Genomic DNA, 25,442 nt, shown 5'->3' with positions numbered 1-25,442 from the left:
TGTTTTTGATCAGAGCCCGATGCCACTAGGGAGTAATACCACTGGGACTACCAAGAACTGCGATGCCAATGCACCTCAAGGTAAGACTGCCATCTACACACACGCATACATACACACACCACGTACACTGACACACACACACACACACACACACGAAGACTGCCATCTCTAGCAGTACAGCAAGATGCTATATTTTTTCCATACATAGAGACCTACCAGTCCACCAGAGGAAAGGAGACCCAGAATTAAGAAGGAAGCGTGTAATATATAATAAACATATTACATAATATGATCAATGTTTAATCTCTCACAAAAGGCATACGTCCCAAATGGCACACTATTCCCTATTTAGTTCACTACTTTTGACCATGGGCCTTGGTCAAAACTATTGCACTAAATAGGGACTCGGCTGCCATTTTGGACACAGACAAGGAGTTTCCAGCGGGGGAAAAGAGTTGGCGGTGTAGAGGAGAGTTATCCTCATGCCCAACAGTGGTACACAAGACCTTCTTCGGTAATCTGTATCATTCATTATTCAACCAGGATGAATTCATATCAAGGACAAGCATTTACTGATGGATTACATGGCCTCCTAGCCTCCTCAGCACTCACTACAGTAAAGCCATGCAGACACAAACGTGAATATTCCTATTCCAGTGAGCAGGATCGCAATCATTTATTCATCCTACCTAATGCTCGAGGCAGAGCGGAGCCTGTCTTAGATAGGGTATGTGTCCCAAATGTTTAACAGAGAGCCCTATAAGCCATGGCCAAAGGTAGTGCACTATATACTATAGGGCAGTGGGATTCAACTCTGAGGTCCGGAGCCTGCTGGTTTTCTGTTCTACCTGATAATTAATTGCACCCACCTGGTGTCCCAGGTGGGGGGGGGGGGGTTTTGGGGGGGGGGGGCAAGGTGAAAAACTCAGTGGAACTGGCTGGAGGTCGTTGAGTTTGTTGAGTTTGAGGGATATAGGGGAAAATGCTGCCATTTGGGCAGCCTCTGAGAGGGAGAGGTTGAGGGCAGAGGAGTAATATAGACATTCACCAAGAACATTGTCAGCAGGGTTACCATGGAGAGAAGGTGTTTACAATGGAGAAGGAGTGTGAATGTAATGTGATGTGTTGCTGGGAGGTGGGGGGGTGCGTGTGACTGTGTCTGATGAGGAATGGGGGTTGAAAGGGTTGCTCTGGGCGACGGTTGCTGGCAGAGGGAGAGATATGGGGTATACAGTTTCTTTTGAGGAGGTTGGAGTTCTATGGGCTAAGGCTGGTCAGAGGGGGTGGGGAGTTCTTAGAGAGGTTGGAGTTCTAATGTTATCGTGAATGCATGTTGACAATACACTGTATGTGTAGCATCATGTATTAGTGTGTGGTGAAAATAACAAGGGAGGAAGGCAAGAAGAAGCTCTGCTGGCTGGTGCAGGTGGCTCACAGGGTGAGGGCTGGGATACAGTGGTCTAGTGTGAGTTGAAGTCATGGCTATCATTGACCCACACTGGGTGGGTTTGGATCAATCAAATGAAATTACAATGATTGTAGATTAGAGCTAATCTAGATGTTAGTAAATGTTGCCCATCTAATACAGGCCCATTCTAATACAGGCCCATCTAATACAGGCCCATCTAATACAGGCCATCTATACAGGCTATCTAATACAGGCCTATCTAATACAGGCCTATCTAATACATGTTGGTGCAACCCACCCTCTGCATTTTTCAACTCCTAGTGTGTATAGACCATATCACTGTATTAGTTACCAGCAGTTTGGAAGAGATACATTTACTGTGTCTAGTCAATGTAAAACCAACCACCAACAAACATACCGGGTCGGCTGTTGTTGTTATTTTTGCGACTGATATATTAGCTTGTGCATAATGAAAAAAAACAAGTAGTTAGAATGTTAAAAGTCAAAGGCCAAAAGCGGAGTAATTAACTACAAGGTGTGTGTGTGTGTGTGTGTGTTTTGTGTCATTGAGGTCAATCTAGTTTACATTGAGATGTTGTGTCACTGGCCTACACACAATACTCCATAATGTCAAATTATGTTTTTAGACATTTCTACAAATTAATTACAAATGAAAAGCTGAAATGTCTTGAGTCAATAGGTATTCAACCCTTTGTTATGGCAAGCCTAAATATGTTCAAGAGTCAAAAGTCAAATAATAAATCCAGTCACTACAAAGACACAGGCGTCCTTCCTAACCCAGTTGCTGAGAGGAAGGAAACGGCTCAGGGATTTCACCATGAGGCCAATGGTGACTTTAAAACAGTTACAGAGTTCAATGGAGAAAACTGAGGGTGGATCAACAACATTGTAGTTACTCCACAATACTAACCTAAATGACAGAGTGAAAAGAAGGAAGCCTTTACAGAATCATGCATCTTGTTTGCAATAAGGGACTAAAGTAAAACTGCAAAAATGTGGCAAAGAAATCAACTTTATGTCCTGAATATAAAGCGTTATGTTTGGGGCAAATCCAACACAACACTGAGTACCACTCTTCATATTTTCAAGCATGGTGGTGGCTGCATCAGGTTATGGGTATGCTTGTCATCGGCAAGGACTAGGGAGTTTTTTTTAGGATAAAAATAAACGGAATAGAGCTAAGCACAGGCAAAATCCTAGAGGAAAACCTGGTTCAGTCTGTTTTCCACCAGACACTGGGAGACAAATTAATCTTTCAGCAGGACAATACCCTGAAACACAAGGCCCAATATACATTGGAGTTGCTTACCAAGACAACATTGAATGTTCCTGAGTGGCCTAGTTACAGTTTTGACTTAATCAGCTTGAAAATCTATAGCAAGACTTGAAAATGGCCTGTTTAGTTATGATCAACAACCAATTTGACAGAGCTTGAAGAATTTTAAAAAGTAAAATTCTTCAAGTGTGCAAATATTGTACAATCCAGGTGTTCAAAGCTCTTAGAGACTTACCCAGAAAGACTCACAGTTGTAATCGCTGCCAAAGGTGATTCTAACATGTATTGACTCAGGGCTGTGAATACTTATGTAGCTCAGTTGGTAGAGCATGGCGCTTGCAACGCCAGGGTTGTGGGTTCGATTCCCACGTGGGGCCAGTATGAAAAATGTATACACTCACTAACTGTAAGTCACTCTGGATAAGAGTGTCTGCTAATTGACTGAAATGTAAATGAGATATTTCTGTATTTCATTTTCAATAAATTTGCAAACATTTCTAAAAACATGTTTTCACCTGTCATTATGGGGTATTGTGTGTAGATGTTTATATTTAATCCATTTTAAATTCCGGCTGTAACACAACAAAATGTTAATAAGTCAAGGGGTGTGAATACTTTCTGAGAGCTCTGTGTTACATAACAGATAAGTATTGTATTCTGAGCACTTATTCATATCACTACATTACGGATTAGTCTACGATTTCTCAAACAACAGACGTTTTACATTTATTTTTATTTTACCTTTATTTAACTAGGCAAGTCAGTTAAGAACAAATTCTTATTTACAATGACGGCCTACACAGGCCAAACCCGGACGACGCTGGGCCAATTGTGCGCCGCCCTATGGGACTCCCAATCACGGCCGGTTGTGATACAGCCTGGAATCGAACCTGGGGTCTGTAGTGACGCCTCAAGCACTGAGATGCAGTGCCTTAGACCGCTGCGCCACTCGGGAGCCCATCATGTAGTTACGTAATTTGACAGAAGGTTTGCAGTTTGGGAATTTCACAGAGTCACAGAAGGCCTATAGTAAGGCTTTATAGGGAGCGAGGAATGTAATGCTTGGGTGACTTGGGTTGTACTTTTGGCCCAACACATCCAGAGGAGGGCACTCATATGTAGCTCTGGAATTATAATTAAACTGAGCTGGGAATATGTAGTTACTGTCTTTATGTCAGTGAACCAAAGAGAGAGGCAGCCAAGCTTTCATGATGTATCGAAGACAGTTCTTCTCTCAGCACAAGAAACAGTTGTGTCATGATTTAAGTAAAGGCTACATAAAGGAGTTGATCAGTTTAATTGGTTGAAGTTTCCTGTTTATCAACCACTTCAGCACCGTTGAATCATTACCAACGAATGAAAAGCATTTTCAACTGTACCATTCTCTTTATTGAGAGAGAGAGAGAGAGAGAGAGAGAGAGAGAGAGAGAGAGAGAGAGAGAGAGAGAGAGAGAGAGAGAGAGAGAGAGAGAGAGAGAGAGAGAGAGAGAGAGAGAGAGAGAGAGAGAGAGAGAGAGAGAGAGAGGAGAGAGAGAGAAGAGAGAGAGAGAGAGAGAGAGAGAGAGAGAGAGAGAGAGAGAGAGAGAGAGAGAGAGAGAGAGAGAGAGAGAGAGAGAGAGAGAGAGAGAGAGAGAGAGAGAGAGAGAGAGAGAGAGAGATTAAGTGATTAAGTGATTAAGTATTGGCCACGGAGGCAGCACAGAACATGTATCTCCCTTGTTAGTGAGGAAAACAGTATTTGAATCTTGGACCCAGTTTGACTTGTTAGTGAATACAGTATCATGTGAATTTTGGATCCAGTTTGGGCTTCCTGTCTCTCACAATGAAGCAACAATCTGCTGCACAGAAGTTGCTCTGCGGGGTTACCACAAATCAATCCATCTCCAGTTGACTTCACGGTTTAAACCGACGCTATTTTTCACCCTCCGCTTGCCAGATATCACAGCCTCCCAATCTGTTTGTGTGGGTTTGGCCTTTTCCCATCTGTGGTCACTCTCTGTAACCCTCCCTCCCTCGCCACCCACCAGCAGTATCTGGATAAAGCTACACACACAGACACACAAAATATGGAGACAAAAAGAGACCATAGCAACACAATGCAATCTATTAGTGTTGTATAGCACTCCTCAGCAGCAGCTGGATGGCTCCACATCAGTTTATGTACTGTAGTGCTCCTAAAACTATGGGATATTTTAGTGCGTCACTATGAAGCTATAGACATTGCCACTACTGAAAGCTAGCAAACTGTTCCGTAACCAACGTCAAACTCATGTTTATGTATTCAATGCTAATTTGACGCTCTGTGGGTGAGAGGACAGTGAAAGCCAGTGGCTGAGGGGATAGTGAAAGCCAGTGGTTGAGGGGATAGTGAAAGCCAGTGTTGAGGGGACAGTGAAGCCAGTGGTTGAGGGAATAGTGAAAGCCAGTGGTTGAGGGGGATAGTGAAAGCAGTGGTTGAGGGGACAGTGAAGCCAGTGGTTGAGGGGACAGTCAAAGCCAGTGGTTGAGGGAATAGTGAAAGCCAGTGGTTGAGGGGACAGTGAAAGCCAGTGGTTGAGGAATAGTGAAAGCCAGTGGTTGACGGGATAGTGAAAGCCAGTGGTTGAGAGGACAGTGAAAGCCAGTGGCTGAGGGATAGTGAAAGCCAGTGGTTGAGGGGACAGTGAAAGCCAGTGGTTGAGGGAATAGTGAAAGCCAGTGGTTGAGGGGACAGTGAAAGCCAGTGGTTGAGGGAATAGTGAAAGCCAGTGGTTGACGGGATAGTGAAAGCCAGTGGTTGAGAGGACAGTGAAAGCCAGTGGCTGAGGGGATAGTGAAAGCCAGTGGTTGAGGGAATAGTGAAAGCAGTGGTTGAGGGAATAGTGAAAGCCAGTGGTTGACGGGATAGTGAAAGCCAGTGATTGAGAGGACAGTGAAAGCCAGTGGCTGAGGGAATAGTGAAAGCCAGTGGTTGAGGGGGTTGTGAAAGCCAGTGGTTGAGAGGATAGTGAAAGCCAGTGGCTGAGGGGATAGTTTGCCTGTAGTTGTTGAGAGGATAGCGAAAGCCAGTGGCTGAGGGGATAGCCAGGTCTTTGAGGTATATTGATCTCAATAGAACAACCGGGTAAAATAAATGTTTGGCTAAATAAAAGTTTAGTAGTTTTTTTAAAGCTAACTTGCGGTGATTTCTGATCCAGAGTCTTCATGAGGTACTGAGGCCCCTCACTGTGTCCCGGCATGATGGTCCCACAGTGAGTTAGCAGCTCATTGGGCTGCACAGCAGGTATAGACCACCCCTACTCCCACCGTTATAGTATGTCTACGGCAGCGCTGCGTTCAGCAGGCCACAGTTCATTAACTGTGTTTTCCCAAGGTCAGCATGCTTAGTGCGGGCAGTGTGTGGGCACTGTATCCTTCCACCACTGTATCCCTCCACCACTGTATCCTTCCACCACTGTATCCCTCCACCACTGTATCCTTCCACCACTGTATCCTTCCACCACTGTATCCTTCCACCACTGTATCCCTCCACCACTGTATCCCTCCACCACTGTATCCTTCCACCACTGTATCCTTCCACCACTAGACCTAGGCAGCTCAGGGACATCCTCGTGGTAGAGCAGAACAGTATGTTGATGTACTCCGTATGAACACACCAATGATGCACCATAAAGATACAGCCCATATTACTGTATCATCAGAATGTGAGGGCTCATGACCTGTAGATGTTCAGAATACCATTACACACATGTTTGGAAAGTGAATCGAAAGGCATGCCCAAAAAAAGAGGATATGGAGCTCCTAATTGTATTTCTCCTGTTATCCTCAGAGCCATATAATTATGTCTATGGAAGCAGTATATATGCGTGTATATTTATGGATCTGGTTATCCCTTGGCTGACTTCCCTGTATGCCCACATCCATTGCCCACTAGCTGTTCACCAGGGAGCATCTCCAATGTCAAGTTATTGAGACACTGCCAGGCTTTTATCCAACAGAACTTGTGCCGGCTCCTCCGACCAGCCTAGATGCTTTTAACACTACCGAGCCAAGTGCAGCTGTACTGTGCTGGCCTGATTATTCATCCACCATAGTGGTTTGAACCGTGATGGAAAGGACAGTGTGAAAAGATACACTCCGAGCCAGCACAGTACGGTTTGGGTTGGCGCTGTAGTGTGAAAAAGGTATTACAGTACCAGCCTGGGCCTCTTTTGGCCGTCTCGCATAACAGCCGTTAGCACAACGGACTAGGAAGTGTCCAGCTGAGACAACACATGGGACTGGGAGGGACCGCCCACCAGAAACTGACATGGTGTTGCCACACTTCAAAGAGTAGGCCAGAGTTGTCATTGGGATGGGGAGAGATTTGAACACACACCCCCTCTCCCTGTCAGTACCAGCCCTTTGCTCTGTAGAGTGTAGTGTAGTGTGGGGGGCACAGATCAATCCAAGCCTTGAAGAGCCTCAATGTGTCTTTAGGGTGAGGAGAGAGGATTTAAATCACAGCTTAATGTTGTCTCTTCCGTGAACATGTGTTTCCTTTGTGAGACCAATAGGTCTCCTTGACAAAGTGATGCAGGGGCAAGATGTCAACTAGAATTCAGCTTCCACATCCAGTATTATGTCTCAGATGTGTCCATGTCAATTTGCTTTCATTATCAATTCATTACGGTCCACTCATTTGTTTTGAAAACCTTGATCAAACAACAATGAATTTATTATTAACCTTTATTTAACTAGGCAAGTCAGTTAAGAACAAATTATTTTTTACAATGACGGCCTACACCGGCCAAACCCGGACGACGCTGGGCCAATTGTGCGCTGCCCTATGGTACTCCCAATCACGGCCGGTTGTGATACAGCCTGGAATCGAACCAGGGGGTCTGTAGTGACGCCTCAAGCACTGAGATGCAGTGCCTTAGACCGCTGCGCCACTCGGGAATGTTTGATACTTCTCTCTCTTGAAAGTAGTTCCTCAGGACTGGAGAATAGCCACACTCCTAGTATTACGTGTTACTTGCATTCTGAACTGAGAGAGAAGTGGAACTTCTTTGAGAAGTTAATTAATAGCCTGAATTACTTTGTGACAGTATCTTCACTTGTCTTTCCACTCATGTAAAAACGTGTGGTGTTTTTTATTTTAGTATTACGTGTTACTTGCCCTTCTGAACAGAGAGAGAAGTGGGACTTCATCACACTTTGAGAAGTTAATTTAAATAAGTTTTAGCTACAGAGGACCCCCCTCAGCGAAGAATAATGCTTCTCTCTCTCTCTCTCTCTCTCTATGTTTCTCCAGTTTTACAGTAGTGGATAATATTATCATATATCTCGCTCACTGCAGCGAGACACGAGGCCTACTGCCTATGCGTTCTGCAAGATCAAGTGGGTTACCATGGCTACCACCCAGCAAGTATCCCATGGTGGAACAGTGGGTGTTTCAATACATTCAGCTGCAAATCAAAAATGAAAAGGCTTTCTGCTCTCTTCTCCCTTAGTGAGATTGGGGTCGACTGACTGTTGTACCTGAATTTCCTATGTGGTTCTGATGGCTCAGTGTGCTAGTTAGAGCATGGTGCTTAGATAGCAACACCAGGGTTAGAGCATGGGGCCTAGCTAGCAACACCAGGGTTAGAGCATGGTGCTTAGATAGCAACACCAGGGTTAGAGCATGGTGCTTAGATAGCAACACCAGGGTTAGAACATGGTGCTTAGATAGCAACACCAGGGTTAGAGCATGGTGCTTAGATAGCAACACCAGGGTTAGAGCATGGTGCTTAACTAGCAACACCAGGGTTAGAGCATGGTGCTTAGATAGCAACACCAGGGTTAGAGCATGGTGCTTAGATAGCAACACCAGGGTTAGAGCATGGTGCTTAGATAGCAACACCAGGGTTAGAACATGGTGCTTAACTAGCAACACCAGGGTTAGAACATGGTGCTTAACTAGCAACACCAGGGTTAGAGCATGGTGCTTAGATAGCAACACCAGGGTTAGAGCATGGTGCTTAGATAGCAACACCAGGGTTAGAACATGGGGCTTAGATAGCAACACCAGGGTTAGAGCATGGTGCTTATATAGCAACACCAGGGTTAGAACATGGTGCTTAACTAGCAACACCAGGGTTAGAGCATGGGGCCTAGCTAGCAACACCAGGGTTAGAGCATGGTGCTTATATAGCAACACCAGGGTTAGAACATGGAGCTTATATAGCAACACCAGGGTTAGAGCATGGTGCTTAGATAGCAACACCAGGGTTAGAGCATGGTGCTTAGATAGCAACACCAGGGTTAGAGCATGGTGCTTAGATAGCAACACCAGGGTTAGAGCATGGTGCTTAACTAGCAACACCAGGGTTAGAGCATGGGGCCTAGCTAGCAACACCAGGGTTAGAGCATGGTGCTTAGATAGCAACACCAGGGTTAGAGCATGGAGCTTATATAGCAACACCAGGGTTAGAGCATGGTGCTTAGATAGCAACACCAGGGTTAGAGCATGGGGCTTAACTAGCAACACCAGGGTTAGAGCATGGTGCTTAGATAGCAACACCAGGGTTAGAGCATGGTGCTTAGATAGCAACACCAGGGTTAGAGCATGGTGCTTATATAGCAACACCAGGGTTAGAGCATGGTGCTTAGATAGCAACACCAGGGTTAGAGCATGGGGCTTAACTAGCAACACCAGGGTTAGAGCATGGTGCTTAGATAGCAACACCAGGGTTAGAGCATGGTGCTTATATAGCAACACCAGGGTTCGAACATGGTGCTTAGATAGCAACACCAGGGTTAGAGCATGGTGCTTAGATAGCTCAGCTGGTAGAGTACGGCGCTTGTAACGCCAGGGTAGTGGGTTCGATCCCCGGGACCACCCATACACAAAAAATGTATGCACGCATCACTGTAAGTCGCTTTGGATAAAAGCGTCTGCTAAATGGCATATCATTTTTTATTTTATAGCAACACCAGGGTTAGAGCATGGGGCTTAGATAGCAACACCAGGGTTAGAGCATGGGGCTTAGCTAGCAACACCAGGGTTAGAGCATGGGACTTAGCTAGCAACACCAGGGTTAGAGCATGGTGCTTAGCTAGCAACACCAATGTTAGAGCATGGTGCTTAATTAGCAACACCAGGGTTAGAGCATGGTGCTTAATTAGCAACACCAGGGTTAGAGCATGGTGCTTAATTAACAACACCAGGGTTAGAGCATGGTGCTTAACTAGCAACACCAGGGTTAGAGCATGAGGTCTAGCTAGCAACACCAGGGTTGTGGGTTAGAGCATGGTGCTTAGCTAGCAACACCAGGGTTGTGGGTTCGCTTCCCGCATGGGCCACATATACTCAATATGTGTCACTATCCTTATTTGACAGTTCTGTAGGTCACTGGAGAAAAGTGTCTTCTAAGTGAACATATTACCTTGTGCCATACAGAAAATACTAATCTCTGTTAGAGCAGCGACAGGAGAGAAGGTAACATGTGTTTTATACAAGCCATAATCCAGAGAAGAGAAGTGACTCAGGGCCCTAGGGGGCCATGTTAACATAAGAGGTTGATCCTGGACTGAGATGGCATGCTTTAAAACAGAATGTCCTGTCATAATTTACCTTATGTTCATGTCATCAATATATGATTTGTGACATATTGACAACTCTAAATATGATTTGTGACATATGGACGACTGTAAATATGATTTTGTCATGTACAATTAATTTTATTTAATCACCCTGTTGCAGGAAATGTTAAACTTGTAGCGTATTTGAGGTTTAAGTGTAATTTCCATTTTTTATTTGACTTGATCCCTTACGAAAAATGTATCAACCCCTCAAAATGTCCATTAATTATAATCCACATAACAATTCACATTTCCTGTTGCGGCAGGGTTATTTCCCTGCTGTAGCAAACTGGCTCAAATTAAGATCCTACATCTGTAATGGCCTTTGAACTTGTGATCCTTTTGTAACAATACAGTGTATTCGGAAAGTATTCAGACCACTTGACACTTTTTTCACATTTTGTTACGTTACACCCTTATACTAAAATTGATGAAATTGTATTTTTTCCTTGTCAATATACACACAATACCCCATAATGACAAAGTAAAAACTGGTTTTTAGACATTTTTGCAAATGTATTAAAAATAAAGAACTGAATGCCATGCCTGGAGGAAACCTGGCACCATCCCTACGGTGAAGCATGGTGGTGGCAGCATCATGCTGTGGAACTGTTTTTGAGCTGCATTATAGTATTCAGACCCTTTACTCAGTACTTTGTTGAAGCACCTTTGGCAGCGATTACAGCCTCGAGTCTTCTTGGGTATGACGCTACAGGCTTGGTACACCTGTATTTGGGGAGTTTCTCCCATTCTTCTCTGCAGATCCTCTCAAGCTCTGTCAGGTTGGATGGGGAGCGTCGCTGCACAGCTATTTTGAGGTCTCGCCAGAGATGTTTGATCGGGTTCAAGTCCAGGCTCTGGCTGGGCCACTCAAGGACATTCAGAGACTTATCCCGAAGCCACGTTGCCTTGGCTGTGTGCTTAGGGTCGTTATCCTGTTGGAAGGTGAACCTTCGCCCCAGTCTGAGGTCCTGAGCGCTCTGGAGCAGGTTTTCATCAAAGATCTCTCTGTACTTTGCTCCGTTCATCTTTCCCTCGATCCTGACTAGTCTCCCATTCCCACAGCATGATGCTGCCACCACCATGCTTAACCGTAGGGATGGTGCCAGATTTCCTCCAGACGTGACGCTTGGCATTCAGGCCAAACAGATCAATCTTGGTTTCATCAGACCAGAGAATCTTGTTTCTCATGGTCTGAGAGTCCTTTAGGTGCCCTTTGGCAAACTCCAAGCGGGCTGTCATGTGCCTTTTACTGAGGAGTGGCTTCCGTCTGGCCACTCTACCATAAAGGCCTGATTGGTGGAGTGCTGCAGAGATGGTTGTCCTTCTGGAAAGTTCTCCCATCTCCACAGAGGAATTTTGGAGCTCTGTCAGAGTGACCATCGGGTTCTTGGTCACCTCCCTGACCAAGGCCCTTCTCCCCCGATTGCTCAGTTTGGCCAGGCGGCCAGCTCTAGGAAGAGTCTTGGTGGTTCCAAACTTCTCCCATTTAAGAATGATGGAGGCCACTGTGTTCTTGGGGACCTTCAATGCTGCAGAAATGTTTTGGCACCCTTCCCCAGATCTGTGCCTCGACACAATCCTCTCTTGGAGCTCTACGGACAATTATTTCGACCTCATGGCTTGTTTTTGCTGACATTCACTGTCAACTGTGGGACCTTATATAGACAGGTGTGTGCCTTTACACATTTTACATTTTAGTCATTTAGCAGACGCTCTTATCCAGAGCGACTTATAGTTAGTGAGTGCATACAAATCATGTCCAATCAATTTAATTTACCACAGGTGGACTCCAATCAAGTTGTAGAAACATCTCAAGGATGATCAATGGAAACATGATGCACCTGAGCTCAATTTCTATTCGCATAGCAAAGGGTCTGAATACTTATGTAAATATGATTTTTCCGTTTATTTTTTTAAATAAATGTGCAAACATTTCTAAAAACCTGTTGTTGCTTTGTCATTATGGGTTATTGTGTGTAGGTTGAGTAAAAAAAAGTAATTTAATCAATTTTATAATAAGTCTAACGTAACAAAAGGGAAGGGGTCTGAATACTTTCCGAATGCACTGTAACTCAATATTACTTTGTCATTTATCTCTGATACAAGAAACCAGATTAACTATTTAATTTTCCAACTGGAAATTCTGCCAGCATATACAGTCGAACCGTACTTTAACATAAAAACCTGCTACAGTGGCTTGCGAAAGTATTCACCCCCCTTGGCATTTTTCGTATTTTCTTGCCTTACAACCTGGGATTAAAATGGGTTTTTTGGGGGTTTATATCATTTGATTTACACAACATGCCTACCACTTTGAAGATGCAAAATATTTTTTATTGTGAAACAAACAAGAAATAAGACAAAAAAACTGAAAACTTGAGCTTGCATAACTACAGTCGTGGTCTTCACAAACTTTGCTGCTTCAGTGTTTTTAGATATTTTTGTCAGATGTTACTATGGTATACTGAAGTATAATTACGAGCATTCCATAAGGGTCAAAGGCTTTTCTTGACAATTACATTAAGTTTATGCAAAGGGTCAATATTTTCAGGGTTGACCCTTCTTTTTCAAGACCTCTGCAATCCGCCCTGGCATGCTGTCAATTAACTTCTGGGCCACATCCTGACTGATGGCAGCCCATTCTTGCATAATCAATGCTTGGAGTTTGTCAGAATTTGTGGGTTTTTGTTTGTCCACCCGCCTCTTGAGGATTGATCACAAGTTCTCAATGGGATAAAGGTCTGGGGAGTTTCCTGGCCGTGGACCCAAAATGTCTATGTTTTGTTCCCCGAGCCACTTAGTTATCACTTTTGCCTTATGGCAAGGTGCTCCATCATGCTAGAAAAGGCATTGGTCGTTACCAAACTGTTCTTGGATGGTTGGGAGAAGTTGCTCTCGGAGGATGTGTTGGTAACATTCTTTATTCATGGCTGTGTTCTTAGGCAAAATTGTGAGTGAGCCCACTCCCTTGGCTGAGAAGCAACCCCAGACATGAATGGTCTCAGGATGCTTTACTGTTGGCATGACACAGGACTGATGGTAGTGCTCACCTTGTCTTCTCCGGACAAGGTGTTTTCCGGATGCCCCAAACAATCGGAAAGGGGATTCATCAGAGAAAATGACTTTACCCCAGTCCTCAGCAGTCCATTCCCTGTATTTAGTGCCATCCATCAATTCTGACCAGTTTCCCAGTCCTTGCCGATGAAAAACATCCCCACGGCATGATGCTGCCACCACCATGCTTCACTGTGGGGATGGTGTTCTCGGGGTGATGAGAGGTGTTGGGTTTGCGCCAGACATAGCGTTTTCCTTGATGGCCAAATAGCTCATTTCTAGTCTCATCTGACCAGAGTACCTTCTTCCCTATGTTTGGGGAGTCTCCCACATGCCTTTTGGCGAACACCAAAAGTGTTTGCTTATTTTTTTCTTTAAGCATTGGCTTTTTTCTGGCCACTCTTCCGTAAAGCCCAGCTCTGTGGAGTGTACGGCTTAAAGTGGTCCTATGGACAGATACTCCAATCTCCGCTGTGGAGCTTTGCAGCTCCTTCAGAGTTATCTTTGGTCTCTTTGTTGCCTCTCTGATTTATGCCGTCCTTGACTGGTCCGTGAGTTTTGGTGGGCGGCCCTCTCTTGGCAGGTTTGTTGTGGTGCCATATTCGTTCCATTTTTTAATAATGGATTTAATGGTGCTCCGTGGGATGTTCAAAGTTTCTGATATTTTTTTTAGAACCCAACCCTGATCTGTACTTCTCCACAACTTTGTCCCTGACCTGTTTGGAGAGCTCCTTGGTCTTCATGGTGCCATTTGCTTGGTGGTGCCGTTTGCATAGTGGTGTTGCAGACTCTGGGGCCTTTCAGAACAGGTGTAAATATACTGAGATCATGTGACAGATCATGTGACACTTAGATTGCACACAGGTGGACTTTATTTAACTAATTATGTGACTTCTGAAGGTAATTGGTTGCACCAGATCTTATTTAGGGGCTTCATAGCAAAGGGGGTGAATACATTTGCACACAACACTTTTCCATGATTTATTTTTTAGAATTTTTGAAACAATGTATTTTTTTCATTTCACTTCACCAATTTGGTGTGTATGTCCATTACATTAATCCAAATAGAAATCCATTTAAATTACAGGTTGTAATGCAACAAAATAGGAAAAACGCCAAGGGGGATGAATACTTTTGCAAGGCACTGTATAACATAAAAACGAACATTCTACTTAACTGTTATGTTATGCCTGCTGCTGCCATGGCAATGTCAGATTGACAGACAGGCAGTAGGTGCAGGTGGGGGCAGGGTTAGAGGTCAAACTTGTGACTGATTGGCCAGTGGTCCTCAGTGGTGTAATGGTTTCTAACATGTTGGTGAGCAGGTGCTGAGTGCCAAGCTTCTCCATTATCTCCTCTAAGGTCATTACCAGGGCTATTACTCACTCACTCAGCATATAATAGAGACTAACGTTTCTTAGGCTGGTCTGAAATTGCACTAATGGTCTTAATGCCACTGAGGATTTCACAAAAAGACATTAAGCTATTTTGAAAAGTGTGTCTCTCTCCGGTCTCTCTCTGTCTGTCTCTGTCTGTCTGTCTGTCTGTCTGTCTGTCTGTCTGTCTGTCTGTCTGTCTGTGTCTCCTTACCTCCTCACCATCTCTCTCTCCCCCCCACCTCTTCTGCTTTTTAATCTTTGTTAGGAATCGGATTAGGTGCTATTTGGAATAGTGCAATCAGACTTCTGAGTGGCACCAGGTTTAGATGAAAAGCCTCGGGCGGTGGGGAGAGATGGTAGTGCTGGGGCTGGGGAGGAGGAGGGAGAGGCCAGTTAACTGATATTATTAGGGATGGAGAATTTGGCCCTGCTGCTATTGGGTTGAGACCATTTATTTTGGATTGAGAAAGTCCCTTAACACTTTTTGGATTAAAACATGTCAGATGGGGCAGGCGAGGGCTAAGTTGTCATTCAGGTTGTTTGTCCAAAATGGATTTACTCTGGTTAGACCTTAGAAATGGCTAAACTTGTGGACATTGTTAGGCATTGAGGTACATTGATTATTTACTGAATTTAGGACCATGCTGTCAATCAAAGACGTATCCTAGGGTTGCAAAGGGAGGGTATATTACTGGAAACTTTCAAAGTTTACCAGTAAACTACCAGAATTTTGGTAATTTATATAAAATATATGACATAATGAAATAAGATGATTTTTAAATGAACATTATCCTTAATAAAACCATCAACAGGGTTGTAGTGAAAACCTACAGGAGGTTAGTTCTGCATGAATGGGGTTGGAGTTAAAACCTACAGGAGGTTAGCTCCAGGAACAGGGTTGGAGTGAAATGCTACAGGAGGGTAGCTCTCCAGGAACAAGGTTGAAGTTAAAACCTACAGGACGGTAGCTGTCCAGGAACAGGGTTGGAGTTAAAACCTACAGGAGGGTAGCTCTCCAGGAACAGGGTTGGAGTTAAAACCTTCAGGAGGGTAGCTCGCCAGGAACAGGGTTGGAGTTAAAACCTACAGGACGGTAGCTGTCCAGGAACAGGGTTGGAGTTAAAACCTTCAGGAGGGTAGCTCGCCAGGAACAGGGTTGGAGTTAAAACCTTCAGGAGGGTAGCTAGCGAAGAACAGGATTGGAGAGCCCTGCTTTAGACTGACTTATGTTCTTTAGAAACGGCTTGATTGTAACGGCAGAATAAAAAAATAAAAAAGACCTAAAGGAGGTTGACAGTATTCAGACCCCTTGACTTTTTCAGAAAGTATTCAGACCCCTTGACTTTTTCCACATTTTGTTCCGTTACAGCCTTATTCTAAAATTGATTGAATAGTTTTTTTCCTCATCAATCTACACACAATACCCCATAATGACAAAGCAAAAATACGTTTTTAGAAAGTTTTGCTAATGTATAAAAAAAAAAAAACGGAAATATCACATTTACATAAGTATTCAGACTCAGTATTTTGTTGAAGCACCTTTGGCAGCGATTATAGCCTCGAGTCTTCTTGGGTATGACGCTACAAGCTTGGCACACCTGTATTTGGGGAGTTTCTCCCATTCTTCTTTGCAGATCCTCTCAAGCTCTGTCAGGTTGGATGGGGAGCAGCGCTGCACAGCTATTTTCAGGTCTCTCCAGAGATGTTAGATCGGGTTCAAGTCCTGGTGAACCGTCGCTCCAGTCTGAGGTCCTGAGCGCTCTGGAGCAGGTTTTCATCAAGGATCTCTCTGTACTTTGCTCCGTTCATCTTCCCTCGATCCTGACTAGTCTCCCAGTCCCTGCCGCTCAAAAACGTTCCCACAGCATGATGCTGCCACCACCATGCTTCACCGTAGGGATGGTGCCAGGTTTCCTCCAGACGTGACGCATGGCATTCAGGCCAAACAGTTCAATCTTGGTTTCATCAGGCCAGAGAATCTCGTTTCTCATGGTCTGAGAGTCCTTTAGGTGCCTGGCTTTTGGCAAACTCCAAGCAGGCTGTCATATGCCTTTTACTGAGAAGTGGCTTCCGTCTGGCCACTCTACCATAAAGGCCTAAATGGAGGATTGCTGCAGAGATGGTTATCTTTCTGGAAGGTTCTCCCATCTCCACAGAGGAACTCTGGAGCTCTGTCAGAGTGACCATCAGGTTCTTCGTCACCTCCCTGACCAAGGCCCTTCTCCCCCGATTGCTCAGTTTGGCCGGGCGGCCAGCTCTAGGAAGAGTCTTGGTGGTTCCAAACTTCTTCCATTTAAGAATGATGGAGGCCACTGTGTTCTTGGGGATCTTCAATGCTGCAGACATTTTTTGGTACTCTTCCCCAGATCTGTGCCTCGACACAATCCTGTCTCAGAGCTCTACGGACAATTCCTTTGACCTCATGGCTTGGTTTTTGCTCTGACATGCACTGTCAAAAGTGGGACCTTATGTAGACGGGTATGTGCCTTTCCAAATCATGTCCAATCAATTTAATTTACCACAGGTGGACTCCAATCAAGTTGTAGAAACATCAAGGATGATCAATGGAAACAGGATGCACCTGAGCTCAATTTCGAGTCGCATTGCAAAGGGTCGGAATACTTTATTTTTAATAAATTTGCAAAAGAAATCTAAAAACCTGTTTTCGCTTTGTCATTATGGGGTATTGTGTGTAGATTGAGGGAAACATTTTTTTAAATCAATTTTAGAATAAGGCTGTAACGTAACAAAATGTGGAAAAAGGGAAGGGGTCTGAATATTTTCCGAATGCACTGTATATGACAGACAGTAAATATATAAAGTTCACATCTATTATAACTATCATGAAACAGTTTGACTTGTTCTATAGGCAAGAGGTACCAAGAAAAATATAACTTGTTGTTATGTTATCTATCTGTTGCTGCCTCAGAGAAGATAGACAGCATAACAACAAGCTATCTGTTGCTGCCTCAGATAAGATAGACAGCATAACAACAAGCTATCTGTTGCTGCCTCAGATAAGATAGACAACATAACAACAAGCTATCTTCTCTGAGGCAGCAACAGATAGACAACATAACAACAAGCTATCTTCTCTGAGGCAGCAACAGATAGACAACATAACAACAAGCTATCTTCTCTGAGGCAGCAACAGATAGACAACATAACAACAAGCTATCTTCTCTGAGGCAGCAACAGATAGACAACATAACAACAAGCTATCTTCTCTGAGGCAGCAACAGATAGACAACATAACAACAAGCTATCTTCTCTGAGGCAGCAACAGATAGACAACATAACAACAAGCTATCTTCTCTGAGGCAGCAACCGATAGACAACATAACAACAAGCTATCTGTTGCTGCCTCAGATAAGATAGCTTGTTATGTTATCTACAGGTATATGCCAGAATAATGGAAACACTTGAGTAAATGAGGGATACAAAGTGTATTGAAAGCAGGTGCTTCCACACAGGTGCGGTTCCTGAGTTAATTAAGCAATTATGCAATTAACATCCCATCATGCTTAGGGTCATGTGTAAAAATGCTGGGCAGGCTGTTATTTTGGCCAATATTGTAGCTATCATGGCTATGCCCCCATAGGATGACAATGCCCCCGTCACTGAATGGTTTGATGAGCATGACAATGATGTAAACCATATGCCATGGCCGTCTCAGTCAGCGCATCTCAACACTTATGGGTGATTCTGGAGTGGCGCCTGAGACAGCAATTTCCACCACTATCAACAAAACACCAAATGATGGACGTTCTCGTTTAATAATGGTGTCACATCCCTCCAATAGAGTTCCAGACACTTCTACAATCTATGCCAAGGTGCATTGAAGCTATTCTGGCTCGTGGTGAGCCAACGCCCTATTAAGACACTTTATGTTGGTGTTTCCTTTATTTTGACAGTTACCGGTATATCATAACTTTGTAAGAAAAGTGCTCTTTCAGAAGAGCAAGCAGCAGGAGAAAACAAGGAGGAAAAGACAACAGGAGAAAACAAGGAGAAAAAGAACACAGGAGAAAAACAAGGAGAAAAGAAAACAGGAGAAAACAAGGAGGAAAAGAAAACAAGGAGGAAAAGAAAACAGGAGAAAACAAGGAGACACAGAAAACAGGAGAAAACAAGGAGTCAAAGAAAACAGGAGAAAACAAGGAGTCAAAGAAAACAGGAGAAAACAAGGAGGAAAAGACAACAGGAGAAAACAAGGAGGAAAAGACAACAGGAGAAAACAAGGAGAAAAAGAACACAGGAGAAAAACAAGGAGAAAAGAAAACAGGAGAAAACAAGGAGGAAAAGAAAACAAGGAGGAAAAGAAAACAGGAGAAAACAAGGAGACACAGAAAACAGGAGAAAACAAGGAGAAAAGAAAACAGGAGAAAACAAGGAGAAAGGAAAACAAGAGAAAACAAGGAGACAAAGAAAACAGGAGAAAACAAGGAGAAAAGAAAACAGGAGAAAACAAAGAGACAAAGAAAACAGGAGAAAACAATGCTGCATTGACTGTGCTTTGCTTGAGGAGCCTGATACCTGTTGTTTTTGCAGTGACATGTTTTTTTATATATATATCTGTTGCTGCCTCAAAGAAGTCGGGTGGGCCTGGCCAATCTACAGCGCGTTATGAGCATCCCTCCTTCCCTGCATCACTCTTCCCAACAAATCAATTATAATTGTGTCAGTATCAAGAGGATTGTCTTTTGAATTGAATGACAATAGAATGTGTCAGTCAAGACTCCCTTCTCTTTGTTCTTAGAGAAAGGAGGCCATCGTGTCATCTTGCCTATATGCCTCTGTCCTGTCAAAACAGTACTGTTATTCCCAGGCTTGTCTGTTTGCTTATGAATACAGAATGATACATCCGGAGACCTTAACAATGGAGTAATTAAATGATGATTAGGAGGAGTCATGTGTTTTGCTTGACGTCTGTATTGCTACAGGAATTTAAAAAATGCATTTTAAAGATTAACTTTGAGCTTTTGACTGTTGACTCTTGCAAACAATGAAAACCCACTCCCTACTAATTAAGTCACTTACATAACTGTTGATAATGACAGTTACTCATATATTCAGTGGCCCATGTGGGAATCAAACCTATAACCCTGACATTTCCAGCACCATGCTCTTAAGATACTAAGGGCCAGAATATAATGTTTTTCTTTCAAGTTCAAGTTTTTATTACACTCATATAGCGGTCAATACAAACTGAAATCCATGAGCGTACAACATATCATAAAAAACTATTTTAAAAGAGTTCAGTCAGGATGGGAGCTGAAGGATGGATTGTTTCTCTGGAAGTTGAAGCAGTTCAGATGGTATCAAGAGCAGAGGAAGCGTTGATGGTCTCGGAGGAAGCCAGTCAGTCGGCGTCAGAGAGACGGTGAGGTCCGCAGCCTTAGCAACCGACCTCGCACGTTCTCCATCCTCCGGCTTTGCAGAAGATTAGCTAGAAAGCCACTCCTCTCCACTAACACCGTGTAGCACCCACTTGGGTGATGCTACTCAAAAGCAGCCACTAAGGCGCTGGAAGCGCACCACACAATGTTCAAGGTCAGAATAGCTTATCGCACTTCAGTTGCCGCTTCTATGAGCCATTGCAGTCCTCTCTCTTCGCTCCCCCTCATGCCGTTGTCATGGAAATCCAAACAAACAGTCCTGTAGAAAGCCTGCACGCTAGCTAGTTTAACTAGCTAACTGATGTCGATAGCCTGCTCGCTAGCTAGTTTAACTAGCTAACTGATGTCGATAGCCTGCTCGCTAGCTAGTTTAACCAGCTAACTGATTTGGATCATCAAAATGACCGGATTATCGTCAAAATGTAAATTCATTAAAAAAACAATGTCAATGGAAACAATTCCATTAAAAAACAACAACACTTAAAACACCTAATGATTACAAATATTTATAAAATTAACAGGAGTGATCAGGCTCTGGCTGCCATTACAAAATGTTTTATTTAAAAAACTCTACACTGACCCATGCCATTGGTTCCTTCATAGACATAGAATTACTAGAACAGGAAAAAACCCTCAGACGATAGCAATTAGACAATACACTCATGGGTGCACTCAATATGGTCGCCGGTCCACCCATCACAGATATTGACTTGACTGAGAATGTCCGTTCTAGTAATTCTATTTCTTTGGTGCCATTGTCTAGAGATCACTAGGAGAGGTCATCCAGAGAGCATAGTCCATTCTCAGAGCCTCCATAAGAGAAGAACACTAATCTGGACAATACAGTGGACACACTGGCAGCATCCCAAATGGAACCCTATTGCCTATTTAATGCATTACTTTTGACCAGAGTCCATAGGGCCCTGGTCAAAAGTAGTGCATTAAATAGGGAATAGGGTGCCATTTGGGACTCAGAAAACTGTTCACACATCAACAGGATTTAGCTAGACTTATCAATGGCCGACATGAAAACATCAGATCTGCCTTTATAAAGATGCTTCTCTGTTAGATCTACTCAGGTGTCTTTGTGAGCCTGTAGACTACAGCAGTGTGAATCCCTCAGACCACAGCTAGGCTTCTATCTGTCTGTGGTCTTCATCCTGCTAAGCTTTCCTTTCTCCCATCAGAGCCCAGAGCTTTATCCCCAAATGGCAGTTGGACAAGCAACAATCTCCATTTATTAAGTCAAGTGGTCTTTCCTGCTCAGTTCCCTGAACAGAATGTCATTCCCTCAGATAGTAAATTGAGAGCAACCTGTCGGGCTGTATCACCGCCTAGTACGGCAACTGCACCGCCCGCAATCGCAGGGCTCTCCAGAGGGTGGTGCGGTCTGCCGAACGCATTACTGGGGGCAAACTACCCGCCCTCCAAGACACCTACAGCACCCGATGTCACAGGAAGGCCAAAAAGATCATCAAGGAGATCAACCACCCGAGCCACTGCCTGTTCACCCCGCTATCATCTAGAAGGCGGAGACAGTACAGGTGCAGCAAAGCTGGGACCGAGAGACTGGGACCGATGTTTTTCATCGGCAGGGACTGGAAAACTGGTCAGAATTTAAGGAATGATTGATGGCGCTAAATACAGGGAAATTCTTGAGAGAAACCTGTTTCAGACTTCCAGAGATTTGAGACTGGGACGGAGGTTCACCTTCCAGCAGGACAATGACCCTAAGCATACTGCTAAAGCAACACTCAAGTGGTTTAAGGGGAAACATTTAAATGTCTTGGAGTGGCCTAGTCAAACCTCAGACCTTAATCCAATAGAGAATCTGTGGTATGACTTAAAGATTGCTGTACACCAGCAGAACCCAACCAACTTGAAGGAGCTGGAGCCGTTTTGCCTTGAAGAATGGGCAAAAATCCCTGTGGCTAGATGTGCCAAGCTTATACAGACATACCCCAAGAGACTTCCAGCTGTGATTGCTGCAAAAGGTGGTTCTACAAAGTATTGACTTTTGGGGGGTGAATAGTTATGCACGCTCAAATGTTCTGTTTCACAAGAAAAAATATTTTGCGTCTTCAAAGTGGTAGGCATGTTGTGTAAATCAAATGATATAAACCCCCAAAAAATCCACTTTCATTCCAGGTTGTATGGCAACAAAATAGGAAAAATGCCAAGGGGGTGAATATTTTCGCAAGCCACTGTATTGAGGCTAGTGGAGGGCCAGGTGAGTATCAGGGAGTCAGTTAAAGGTCTGTAACATATTGAGGCTAGTGGAGGGACAGGTGAGGATCAGGGAGTCAGTTAAAGGTCTGTAACATATTGAGGCTATAAAGATGAGAAGTGGAGAGACAGGTGAGGATGAGGGAGTAATATCTTTCACATGTAATTACGGCCAAGCACCTCAAACCCCCTCGCTCTTAGGCTAGACCCAGGTTCAAATACTATTTGAAATCATGTCAAATACCAAATCTGTGCTTGATTGATCTTGCCTCTTGCAACGGAACCATTAGAAATGTCTCAAAACTGCAAATCTGGAACTCCAGGCAGGCTAAAGCAATTGCTCAAAGTAATTGACAGATTTCAAATAGTATTTGAACCCAGGTCTGTTCTCACACCCAGAATTCAATTTCACTGCTAACCTATTAGGATTATGGTAACTAAAACTCCCATATGTAATAGGATAGTCTGATTTATTTGATCTATTCATCGATTTGAATCAGTGTTTTTAAATCCCCCTTAGATTTAATTGATTTATGTTATATTGCTAGAGTCCAGTGTCAATTGATGTCCTATGGATGTGATAGGAAAAACACACGTCTGTGCATCATTATAATTCTCATCAGACTTAATGCCTAGGTTGTTTTCTTTTACTAAACGGCAATGTATAGACTAGTGCAGTGTATAGACTAGTGCAGTGTATAGACTAGTGCAGTGTATAGCCTAGTGCAGTGTATAGACTAGTGCAGTGTATAGACTAGTGCAGTGTATAGACTAGTGCAGTGTATAGACTAGTGCAGTGTATAGACTAGTGCAGTGTATAGACTAGTGCAGTGTATAGCCTAGTGCAGTGTATAGACTAGTGCAGTGTATAGACTAGTGCAGTGTATAGACTAGTGCAGTGTATAGCCTAGTGCAGTGTATAGCCTAGTGCAGTGTATAGACTAGTGCAGTGTATAGACTAGTGCAGTGTATAGACTAGTGCAGTGTATAGCCTAGTGCAGTGTATAGACTAGTGCAGTGTATAGACTAGTGCAGTGTATAGACTAGTGCAGTGTATAGACTAGTGCAGTGTATAGACTAGTGCAGTGTATAGCCTAGTGCAGTGTATAGACTAGTGCAGTGTATAGACTAGTGCAGTGTATAGACTAGTGCAGTGTATAGCCTAGTGCAGTGTATAGCCTAGAGCAGTGTATAGACTAGTGCAGTGTATAGACTAGTGCAGACTAGTGCAGTGTATAGCCTTGTGCAGTGTATAGCCTTGTGCAGTGTATAGCCTAGTGCAGTGTATAGACTAGTGCAGTGTATAGCCTAGTGCAGTGTATAGACTAGTGCAGTGTATAGACTAGTGCAGTGTATAGCTTAGTGCAGTGTATAGCCTAGTGCAGTGTATAGACTAGTGCAGTGTATAGCCTAGTGCAGTGTATAGCCTAGTGCAGTGTATAGACTAGTGCAGTGTATAGCTTAGTGCAGTGTATAGCCTAGTGCAGTGTATAGACTAGTGCAGTGTATAGCCTAGTGCAGTGTATAGACTAGTGCAGTGTATAGACTAGTGCAGTGTATAGACTAGTGCAGTGTATAGACTAGTGCAGTGTATAGCCTAATGCAGTGTATAGCCTAGTGCAGTGTATAGACTAGTGCAGTGTATAGACTAGTGCAGTGTATAGACTAGTGCAGACTAGTGCAGTGTATAGCCTTGTGCAGTGTATAGCCTTGTGCAGTGTATAGCCTAGTGCAGTGTATAGACTAGTGCAGTGTATAGACTAGTGCAGTGTATAGCCTAGTGCAGTGTATAGACTAGTGCAGTGTATAGACTAGTGCAGTGTATAGCCTAGTGCAGTGTATAGACTAGTGCAGTGTATAGACTAGTGCAGTGTATAGACTAGTGTAATGTATAGCACTGTCTTCTTCTTCACACATTCAGTAGGGTAGTAAATGACGTGTGATAAGCATTTATGACAGTTATTAGTACCTGAATCAAAGCCTTAGATTCTAGAACCTCATTTTTGACAGTTCATTGTACCTGTATAAAAGCCTTAGATTCGAGAACCTCATTTATGACAGTTCGTAGTACCTGTATAAAAGCCTTGATTTGAGAACCTCATTTATGACAGTTCATTGTACCTGTATAAAAGCCTTAGATTCGAGAACTTAATTTATGACAGTTCGTAGTACCTGTATAAAAGCCTTGATTCGAGAACCTCATTTATGACAGTTCATAGTACCTGTATAAAAGCCTTAGATTCGAGAACCTCATTTATGACAGTTCATAGTACCTGTATAAAAGCCTTAGATTCTAGAACCTCATTTATAACAGTTAATTGTACCTGTATAAAAGCCTTAGATTCGAGAATCTCATTTATGACAGATCATTGTACCTGTATAAAAGCATTAGATTCTAGAACCTCATTTATGACAGTTCATAGTACCTGTATAAAAGCCTTAGATTCTAGAACCTCATTTATAACAGTTCATAGTACCTGTATAAATGCCTTAGATTCTAGAACCTCATTTATAACAGTTCATAGTACCTGTATAAAAGCCTTAGATTCTAGAACCTCATTTATGACAGTTCATAGTACCTGTAGAAAAGCCTTAGATTCAAGAACCTCATTTATGACAGTTCATAGTACCTGTATAAAAGCCTTAGGTCCTAGAACCTTATACAGTAGAAGCTTTTAGAAGTGCATAAAGCCCTCTGCACATCCAAAATGCATTTTCCTAGGTGAGTCACTTGTTACAGTACCTAGAATTCTCAAAATGGCACCCTCGTCCCATAGGGCTCTGGTAAAAAGTAGTGCGCTATGTAGGGAATAGGGTGCCATCAGAGATGTAGCCCTAGTCATACTTGCTTCATATAACCTGGCCAAAGAGTTTCAGAGTAGGAGTGCTGATTTAGGATCAGTCTTACCTTATAGATCATAATGAATACAGTTACTCTGAGAAGCTTTGTGAATACAGGCCCTAATGTGTTCTTCAAAAGCCTTCCCCTGAAGTATTTTCTATGGAGCAGAAGAGGATGTGCTCATTGAAGCAGTCTGTCTCCCAATCCAGACTGGAGGGTTACTCTCTTCTGGTCTGGCTCAGTTGAT

The 25,442-nt window shown here is 43.4% G+C and overlaps 1 protein-coding gene across 1 annotated transcript in view; it reads left to right on the top strand.

The window, feature by feature from the left end:
• LOC311122417 (lysosomal cobalamin transport escort protein LMBD1-like) overlaps positions 1-25,442 on the top strand; it is a 50,212-nt gene that overhangs the window by 5,593 nt on the left and 19,177 nt on the right. The window contains exon 3 of the mRNA XM_084196774.1: positions 14-80. Within this exon, the coding sequence (XP_084052900.1) occupies positions 14-80 (67 nt within the window). The remainder of the gene's footprint in view (positions 1-13; positions 81-25,442) is intronic.

Source organism: Coregonus lavaretus (genome assembly GCF_964263955.1).
Source record: "Coregonus lavaretus genome assembly, contig: HAP1_SCAFFOLD_3302, whole genome shotgun sequence".
Lineage (NCBI taxonomy): Eukaryota > Metazoa > Chordata > Actinopteri > Salmoniformes > Salmonidae > Coregonus > Coregonus lavaretus.
The sequence above is the reverse complement of the archived record's forward strand: the minus strand, read 5'-3'. Positions and strand labels throughout refer to the sequence as shown.